General features: G+C 38.4%; 2 protein-coding genes across 3 annotated transcripts in view; one reads left to right on the forward strand and one right to left on the reverse strand.

Annotated features, from left to right (window-relative positions):
- LOC139968695 (bifunctional 3'-phosphoadenosine 5'-phosphosulfate synthase-like) overlaps window positions 1-2,574 on the reverse strand; it is a 33,197-nt gene extending 30,623 nt beyond the window's left edge. Inside the window, exon 1 of one of the 2 annotated variants that reach the window (XM_071972993.1) lies at window positions 2,419-2,574. In XM_071972993.1, coding sequence (XP_071829094.1) covers window positions 2,419-2,469 — 51 coding nt within the window. In that variant the 5' untranslated portion in view covers window positions 2,470-2,574. The remainder of the gene's footprint in view (window positions 1-2,418) is intronic. The other variant, XM_071972992.1, reaches the window with a different exon arrangement.
- A 2,395-nt stretch (window positions 2,575-4,969) lies between these two features.
- LOC139968705 (uncharacterized) lies at window positions 4,970-10,238 on the forward strand. The gene is made up of 3 exons (XM_071973003.1): window positions 4,970-5,081; window positions 7,409-7,609; window positions 8,535-10,238. The coding sequence occupies exons 2-3, from the start codon at window positions 7,409-7,411 to the stop codon at window positions 10,176-10,178; spliced, it is 1,845 nt and encodes a 614-aa protein (XP_071829104.1). The 5' UTR covers window positions 4,970-5,081; the 3' UTR covers window positions 10,179-10,238.
- Window positions 10,239-10,597: the final 359 nt, after the last annotated feature.

Consider the following 10,597-nt stretch of genomic DNA (forward strand, 5'->3'; position numbering starts at 1 on the left):
AGATAATTTTAAATTTTAAAGGTGATCATAGAGTATGTAGTGGACAGGGACCTGGCGTCGACAGGGCACGGTGTAAGAAGTTACCAGCGTTAGCTATGCTATGCACAGGATATGTGAAATTATAATTGGTACATACAATGAGATTTTTAGAGGTACAGAACTTAAGTAAATATATTTGCAATACATACATGTAACAAAATAAAACAAAGTACACATTCAAACGACTCAAAGAGAGAAAATAAATTGACAAGCGAATTTCACTTCTTTATTCAAGATATCAAAACAGACATGATTATTAAGGTATGGGCTGGGTCAGAAGTTGAAAGCGAGACAAGTGAATGGTTGGAGGCGGGTGGGGGGGGGGTGGAGGGCAGAACTGGAATTTGGAGAAAAATTTATTTGAGATATTTGCAATGCAGTTGTTGATGAAGAATGATGGAACATGATTTTGTCCTTTCAAGGAGTATATCCAAATGAGGCTTTTGTTGACACAGTATGAAGTAAAGCATCATCTTCTGAGTATAACAGACACATGCAGATGTCCGCCTTTAAAGATATCATGATGCAACAGAAATTTGATCCACATTTCTGACAGTCATATCGGTTACACTAAAATCCAATACACCAACTTCAGTTAGAGCAGAAATGAAAATGAAGTTCATTCGATATGATTTCAAAGTGCAGAACTGAATTTTTGGAGGGAAAAAAAACTGTTCATCACGTACAACCCTTTTGCCCCTATCCACTTTGATGAGAACTTGTTTACAGCAAATCTGCTATGTAACAGTAAAGGATGTGGAAGATCCAATGACTTGTAGTTCTCTAGCATATATTTTTTCTATGGTTCAAAGGCAATGGTAACGAGTGATTGAGATTGTGAAAAGGAAACGTGCATGGTGATATCAGAAAGAGTAGAGAGACTGCCATTCTTTGTCCCTTTATTATAGAATCATCAGATATAAACAATATATGGCCTTTGGTCTTCCATTGAAAAAGTGACTACCAATCAACATAAGCACACAGTCTTTTGTTTTCAGGAAAGCACCCCCTCCCTGGTTTTGACGAACATAATCGCGATGCTAATTTCAGACCAAAATCAGCAACAATTTTCATCTAAGGGTACCAATGTTTAAGGTTCATATTGATTTTTGCTAAAAATAAATTTTAATGTGGCTCAATCAGCTGATTACTATGTGGTATCTAATACCAATCTTTCAACGCAAACTGAGATTCCAAATAAATCTACACATATAAAGTAATGTTGATATAAACTTGATTGTAGCTGATAACTGGGGAATGAATGTAGGCCAGCAACTATGAAGTCATCAAGATAAGTTTGGAAATGATAACCTATTATCATATTTTATCCAAAGGCAAGGACCATTTTTGTTTACCATTCAGCGTGAAAACATTTCTCTTGCAATTAGCAGCACTTACCTTCCTCCTACTGGTTAGTAATCACCCCGGGTATTTCCTATACCTCCTCCCCCCCCCCCCCCTCACTGCACTACTATCACAAATGGCAATATAAAGGAATCAATTTGTTATAAATCAACCAGACTATATGTTGTCCTCTTTCTCATATTGTGTCATTGATGAGTCCATCACTGTACCCCAAATCAAGGCTTCCAGGTCAGTAGCCTCCAGGAGACAGTTCTTCTATCAATAATTTGAAATTTCATGCAAACGAAGACGAACGCAAGCCTTAAGTAGGCCAACATAGAATTGGCACAAAAACTAACACTTTTAACATATATGAAAATGTCTACATATTCCACAAAATCTCATACAGCTTTTTGCTAGACTAGATCTTCACTTGACTTTGGCATAGGCTAGGCCAGAAGTGGAAATACCATTTACCCACTAGTAGTCTAGTAGTAGTAGTAGTACTCTGGCCTAGTACGTAAAGAATGGTCTAGGCCCCTAGCTCTAGTCTAACGATGACGGATGGCCTGCATGGATCTAAAACAACTGTAAAAGGCAGTCATAAGTAACGACATTTCGATGCAATATAATTAGTAGTACCTAATTAGATGATTGCATTATTTCAACACTGCTAAACTAAAGTGAGGTGCCTAGCTTAGTTACTAACAGCACGTAGGCTACGTGAATACTATTACTAAGGTATTACTACTACTAGCACTAGCAGGCCGCATAACATTAACCACTGACTGAACGAGTGATAGGCCTAATTGATAATACGTGGCCACGTAGTACTATTTCTAGGAAGCACTAATACGGAAAACCCAAATCGGGAAACCATTATTATAATCAAACCAGCGTTTTGATGTGAAAGAATATTTTGGGCCCAACTTTCCCAAGTGCGACGTGGGATAGGCATGTTCTGATCGATAATTCATGACAGTGGACCTAGGCCTATTCCAAACAGATATTCTTTTATTCCTGAGCAACCCTTACCTTCGCTGTTGGATCCATTTTCAGCTTCTTATGCTCAGGACTGTTGGCCATGCTATATAAAGATAACCCCTTTGAAATCAATCAGTGATACCACAGATAAGTTCACGCCTGGGTCAAAAACTTTATATGTGTTCGGTGATCGCACTGGTGTGTATGCAAATCAGTTGGTGTGTTGGCAGTTTTTTGCCACTTGGCAGTAACATTTGCGTGCCTGCCGACGAAAGGAGAAACGGACAAGCGCCATCACAACAAATCAGGGTTAGGCATCTATGGGATTAGGGCGGTATCACACAATTGTACTTACACTGTATATGTGAGTCAAACACCAAATTACAAATGCATCACAGGCACAGAAAAGTGAGTCACATAAAGCCATACTTGGGCATGAAGCAGTCAGAAACAGTAATACACAGAAAGGTAGAGAGGGATGATGAAGCACGATTAGGAAATTATTTGAGAAGAAAGTGCTACCTACCAAACCGGGTAAACCGTTGGAGTATCAGTCATATTGGTATTTTTTATCTGAAGTTACTTTTGAGTTCCTTTATGTGGTAGCATAAATTATACCTCCCGCCCCTTCCCCACTCTCCAATAACTTGCAGCAGATTTTCTGATCAAGATGCCACACCTAGTACAATAAGTTGGACTAAATGCATGACCAATGGAGGGAAGTGTAAACATACTACCACTCAGCATTGAGACAACTGACCAAATGTTCTCTGAAAGTTCTCATGTTGCCTTATTTGCTACGTTACCTACTATTACATTGAAAGGTTCTATGAACTTGGACATTATTATCCTGTTATCTCGACTGGTTCAATGTACAACTATCTTCTCGGCAGGAAGCGATGATAAAAGGGACTTTACACTCTGTAAAGAGAGATGAAAGCTAACATAATATGTGACTGATTTCCATATTCATCAATCCCTCAGTCACAATCTAGTAGAGAGGAAACACTTGTTTCCTTCCTTCCTGCATGATCGCTCATCTCCCGTGCTAACTTTCATTAAAAGAAAAATTATAACAAAAACGTTAGCAAGCCGACTAGTAACCAGAGGCTGTTAAACTTAACAAGCCTTACAGTGCCCTCTTTCACCAAGCCACGCGTAAAAAAAAAGGGGGGGGGGGACATGGGACTGTGGACCAGAAACTGACTTTTTGTATACGGTGTCATTTCGGGTGTGCACTGAATGCAACGACCATCTGATTATATTGATCGCTCGCCCTTCTTCTAGTTTGAAAGAAACAATGACTCCTTTTTATCCATTAACATTATTCACAAATATGTTGGACATCATGCAATACACCTGTATACTCAGTATTCTTGAAGATCGCAGTATTCAACAAAAGTGTCACACTATCAATTTGGTAGTACTCAAAACAATTACTCGAGTACTACTCGTGTACTTTCTTTGGCAAGTTTTAGTACTCGTAGTCGAATACTGAGTACTCGTTGCTAGGACTACGAGAATATTTCAGGCGCTCAGTCGCTTTGTTATTTGAAAGTGTTTGGTAGTCGTTCAAGTCATTTATTTAGGGGGAAGAACCACTGATCTGTACACTAACGTTAGTGTACAGATCAGTGGGAAGAACTGGAGTCATAACAGAACACCGTATACGTTTTCATCCCTCTCTGTATAGTTTTTTCGTTACTGGATATACAGGTGGCACGAGTAAGAATTCTAGCCTAATACCCTTCCATGTTGAAATTATGTGTTATGTAGGCCATGTGCACGTCTGTATAAGATATGCTTCGAGTTTCTTGTTTGCTTTCAAAACATAATAAATCTAACTTGAGATTCACTCGATAAATTAGAAAAAAATATTTTACTCATATTTTCCTGTCTTCTGTGTTCGAATGTTTGGTCAAAGCACAACCAACAAATCAAAACAATATTATAATAAGAATAATGGAAGAGCTCCCCCTGTTTTTCTTTGGGCCTGCCTCAGGCACGTGATCAACATTCCTTTCAAAAGAGGTTATCTGTTATGTAGTATATTCTTTGATTTAAATGTAATCACAGCTTTACCTATATCTTTCGTGTAACAGGTGAACCTTATTTATATAGCCCAAGGGATCAGTACAACTATGATTCCATTCCTTAGCGGGCGTACATTCTCTTCTTCAACAACATGTCTACGTCATGCGAGCTTTTCGAACCCTATCTTAATTATTCGAAATAATGTCAACTGAAACACAAAATTCCACCGGGGAATCTGTTGTAAATAGGGTCTACTTGTAACATAGAATATTTTAGCATGACAGATGGACAAATTAGTATGTAACACTGTCTAATAATTCCGCCGTGAAATGTTGCTGTGTGGGGATTAGGTATATATCTTCATGTATTACGGCTCAAGAACTGGATACAAAGTAAATTTCACTGTGGCTCGCAGAAATTTTGGGCCCTACGCCTGGTTCAAGTATGTTTATGTTTATTACTTTACATGTCACATGGATATGCCTTTTGTGTGGCAGTCTGTATGTTGCGCAATATATTTTGGAAAATCCCGAATTCTAAAAGAAGAATGACTTTTATATGTACACTATGCTACATAGTGTAATACTGTGTGCATGTATACGTGTCTTACAGACTGATTGGCGAATAGAGACGTACAGACACAATTATCAAGAACAGGCTAACAATCATCGAAAATCGAGGTAATTATCTCTTTTTGACTTAAAAAATAACCCTTTGCAAGTGGATAGTGTATGCACTTATATGGAACGTGATTTATGTGTTCAGTAATGTCACGCGTTTCGTGTACTGTATAAATCTATGGCATGTAACGTACGGGATATTTTTTTAATGTTCGACTTTTATATCCTTCCCCCTATCATTAACAGTAATACATATTAAGGCATGCGTTGCATTCTATATATGCTTTATTTCCTTCTCTTAGAATTTTGTGTGTGTGTGCGCGAATGATAACCGGTGTAGTGAAACGGTACGTGGTAGCACCCCCCCCCCTCTCTCTCTTCTACAGGGTAGAGGGTGTCAATCGGGACAAAGTTCCCGTTCCGGACAGAAATCTTTCACATTGAGGGTTACTGACAGCTCTATAAAGTTACAACGCCCTTTCCAAGTCACGCCCCTCTTCTTGTGCTATTGGTATATGTTGCGTTGCCTCGTCATTTGTTTTTATAATAGTATCACAACAACCACTTCAGAGTGTTTTGCGATCAATAAAAGAAGAAAGCAACACAGACTTGAAATCGTTAAGTAGCAACAATTTCAAATATTAACTTTATCTCAGTCTGGACTATCCCTTTAAAATTACAATTTTATATATATATATATATATATATATATATATATATATATATATATATATATATATATATATATATATATATATATGTATATATATATGTATGTAAAGGCCTATATATATAATTGTAATTTTAAATGGATAGTCCAGACTGAGATAAAGTTAATATTTGAATGTAAAAGTGAATGACACTGACACTTTGTCATAGAGTAAATGCATAATATTTCAATTTCATAAAGGTACTGTATATTAAATCTCATCACTTGCATTATAAGACTTTGGAGTCAGATATTGTCGGAAATTTGAAGATATCATGCAACGCGACAAATTGTTTGGACACAACTATTACTGGATAGCATTTCGTCCGAATTAGATTTCAAGACATAGGATTACATCTCATTTACAACAGAATTTAAATTATTTAGGTATAGAATTGCCTTAAAGAAAAGCATTTAAAAGGATTGCAACAACTAAATTTTTGGTACAATAATGGTCAAGTAAAACGTATTTGCCGTCACTAAGTGTTGCCATTTTACTTAACTCATACATGTATTACACTTAATCTTGATGAAACTCAGACATCCTTTTTTTTTTTTTTTTTACCACGCTTGGTATCTTTATTGGTAACATTCTTGTGCCAATTCGAACAAATTTGAATACAATAAGGTCAAGAACCTTTTACAAGTAATGATAGGTACATACAAAAACCATGATGAATCGATATTAACTGAACAGTATAGTGCAATTACTAAATGAGTCTTTTAACTGCTCGTAAGAAATGAAAGCTTTGCCTCTTTGCTTGAGTTCTTTCTCAAGTTTAATAGCAAACTTTAACTTATATAAAAAATCTCTACATCTCATTTCCGTGTTCGAATTTTTCTTACTAAAGATGAAGTACTTGAGATGAAAAATTAAGAAATTATATGGGTGATTACAGAATAATGAAACCCAAAGCAGATGTCATTCTTCGAAAGTATAAATTGTCTGCCAAAAATAGCTTGCTCCACATCTAAAATAAAGTTCGATATAATAGGGCAGTCCCAAAACAGATGTAACAGGGTCTCGTCATAGCGGCCACAAAAGTGACATCGTGGGTTATCGATTTGCCCTATTTTATGACGGTAGTGGTTTGTTCCAATAATGCGATGGAGGAAGCGAAATTGAAAATATTGCATCTTGGAATCTCTGACAGAGCGAAACGGGGCCTGAAAAATTTTCTCCCATTGGGTGGCTGTGATATTAAAATAAAGATTCCATTTGGCTACAGCCGCAGGAGGAGTGCTAACACGAGTAATAAGGCTTTTATAAATATGTTTAGAGACAGAGGGAATAAATTGGGGATATTCACTAGAGCTATTAACAGTATCCTTATAAACCTTCATCAGTCCAACCTTCCATGCTCTAGGGATAGACGAAATAATTCCATAGTAAACAGTAAATGGGCAATAATCTAAACTATACTTCTCTTTGAAACGCAGTATTGACAATGGACGATTGTCATTGTCAAACAGATGTTTCACCTGCCAAAAACCTTTTTGGAACTCAGACATCCTGCTGGACCTTTACACCAAACAACGTTATATGCAGAATATAGCATACACAAAAATCTGGTCACATGCCGATACTTCCATTGATTTGTTAGATCATTTAAAATATACCAACCATCGATCGATTAAAAATAAATTCATCAATACTTCTTCTCCCTTGTTTTTGAAGATGGATATTGAGGATGGCCACTGCTGGAACTGTGAAATGAAATTACAGGTCCCTGTGACATGTGATGGTTGTCATGTCGCTGAGTACTGCTCACCGAATTGTAAGAAGAAGGACAACGGCCGCCATTTTACGCAGGAATGTTTCACGATTTCTCCAAGAGTTTGCAGCAACTGCCAACAGGAGGGCGAGAATCTCTTAGCGGTGAGAATTATATAAGTAAAATTTCAAGAAATGGGTCCCTGCAACCCTCGCCCGCCCACCCCCCCCCATCCTCATTTGATTAGGCTATTATTATGTTGTCATAGATTAAACTTATACTGTTATATACATTACACCTTTGAACCTTGCAAAATATTCTTTAATTTATTAATTTATTTATATTTTGTGTCAAAATTGTTAGTGTTGGTTGATGGAATGAATTCTTGAGAAGGAAAGAGAGAACGAAGAGAAGAAGAGAAAGAATATGATGAGGACAAGAAGACTTAAAAACATTAGAAGACGTGCTTTGATAATTCTTTATTGTTTATTCGACAATCTACATTAAAGTAGGTGCAAGTGATTTGCTGAGCAGTGCCCGGTTTGGAACTTTGGTTCTGTTAGTGACATTAAAGTATAGTCCATGTCATGTTAATCATCATGTGCAACTGCAGCCCGCCACTGTCAGCCAGTCATTGCATTGATATACTTTAGTTTAGTGTGTATTGGTGGTACATTCAATTTCTTTAATGGGACCAAACTTTGCTTTTCGCCCTTATAGACAACACAATGTGCTTCAGTCTCCCGTCTGTTTGAGAAAGTCACTGTCTCACAATGAAATAATTTTCCAGTCGTGTGTAAGCGTATACTTGGGTTATTTTATGTTGAAAACATTAACAAAATGATAAACGAAACTATAACGCAGTAAGCTTTATTGGGCTTCGGCCATCTTGTATGATACTCAATCACGCGATTTTAAAATCACGTGAACAATAATAATGAAAGCCATGCATGCACTAAAAAGAAATAAAGGCCTAGACCTACACACGGGATACCATTAGCGCCATATCGATTATTGTGTATCGCATTGAAAACTACGAATTGATCTAGTTCTTAAACGTCCTTTTTCTTGTTTCCTCTATTCCTTCAGTGCACTGGTTGTTATCAAGTTTTCTATTGTGCCACAAAGTGTCAACGTAAACATTGGAAGGGGCACAAAGACGAGTGCTCCGTTATCACACAACAAATTCATCAGGTTGCCAACCGACTGAGACTTGATCACAAAGTGGGTGTGACCCTCGTAAACTGTCTAAACAAAATTTCACGAGACATTGGCTTGACCTCAACTACTCTGCCATTTGCCTTAGATCTACTCCAATTGCCGAAAAATGAACTTAGCCGAGAAGACTTTAAATTCAACCAACTGAAGACTCTTACCATGTCCGACAATTTTTTGCCAACCTTCATGTTCACTGGTTTTTCGCTGCCTGATGATTTCGACAAGTCAGTCACCTTTGTACATTTTGAACGACTCCTCTCTACTGCAGCGCGAGATGTACTGCTTCTGTACGTCCTCATCAACAGAGACGAAGCCCCACAAGTTGCATCCGACATCATCCCGACCATCTGGTTCTCCCTCCGGCTATCGACGGAAGTTGCAGACTACTTAAACGATACTTTGAAGAAGCTTTCTTCGATGGCTTTTAAAGTCTTCAGAAACAAAGTAGGCGGTAAACTCCACCTGCAAAAGAGCAACTTCAATCGTCTCAAAGAGGTGTGGAAGATTTGGAGCGATGTAGATTGCCGTATCGGGTCCGATGGTTGCTTGGGTTTGGAAAAGAAGCGAAAGAACGAGCTACGGAAGCTTTTGAAGGGAGTTGAAGAATACCGCGAATTTCTTCCAGAACTTCACATACCTTCTGTTGATCAATGGTTTGGTAATGGTAACTTCATACAACAAAGATGCGCTGAGAACGGCCAGAATTTATCTCATTACAACCCACTCCTCACAGACGACCCACGATTTGGTGGCTCCCCTACGACTCAATACGCCAAGTTAAATTTACCAGAAGGGAGATTCGCTGTTCGCACCGACTGGCTACCATTCAAGGTATTTGATTATGGTGTTATGAAGAAGTCTTGCACAGAGATGCCCATATCAGCTGTTGAGCTTGTACGTCAGTTTATTGCTAAGATGATACCACGACTGGAAGCATTGTTCGACGATGAACATATCAAAATAGATTTGAAATTACTCAATGACAAAGTACCTAACATTGTCACCGAGGACAAATTCGACCGCATCATGTTGCCTCCGCAAGTCACGGATGGAATTGGAATATCTTCTCTCCTGGATGACTATGCTGGACGTGTTAATAAATTAAACCCCTTTGCTACGGTGATTATGGAGTCTACTAAGTGGTTCCCCCTAACGAATGTTCAGAAAGGGGTAGAAGCTATCCAAGTTACCGCGGATGTATGTTTCTCACGGTGTCAGTACACCAATTATTTGAAGCAATCACATGCTTTGGATTTCCATTCGAAGACCACTGAATTTGTTAGTTTTCTCCGAGCCGAGTACCTGGCTTATCAACAATCGAAGAATCCAGCTTCCAATCAAAGTTTGCCGAAATTGACCGAAATTTTCGGAAGAAGTGGCAAATGGTGCCTCAAAGACTTTCGAAAAGAGAAAAACCGCATTGTACCATTTATGTTCAGAGTACATCCTCGCAGCATGAACAATCTCTCGGGACATAGTCGTTTCTTGGAATGGCGGTTGTTTAACGAAAACTGAAATTGTCTCATGCCGACAGTTTATATTAGAGGTTTTATGATTTAGGGATAAGGCACCACATTAATAAAGCATAACCGCAGACTTTATTATGTAAACCTATGATGTTACCCAGTAAATTCAGTCAATATGGCGATCGAAAGAAGAGGGGGAGGCGAGTTGGAGGGGAAAGGTGCCAGACCCCTCATGAATTCAAACGTTTTATTTTTGTCCTGTGAAAGTAACATTCTGCGTGCGAGCAGAGATTTATAACCCTCTGTTGGTGCACGTGAACACCCCCTACCCGACCCCACCTTCTCCAAGCATCTTCCAACCCAGCTGAAGTTGTATTTCGTCGCCAGTAGCACACAGCAAAGGTACACTCAAAATGGCCATTTCCATGAAGTGATGTCTAAGTGGGACGGCAGTAACATGGTGAAGGG

This window comes from Apostichopus japonicus, chromosome 6 (genome assembly GCF_037975245.1).
Source record: "Apostichopus japonicus isolate 1M-3 chromosome 6, ASM3797524v1, whole genome shotgun sequence".
Lineage (NCBI taxonomy): Eukaryota > Metazoa > Echinodermata > Holothuroidea > Aspidochirotida > Stichopodidae > Apostichopus > Apostichopus japonicus.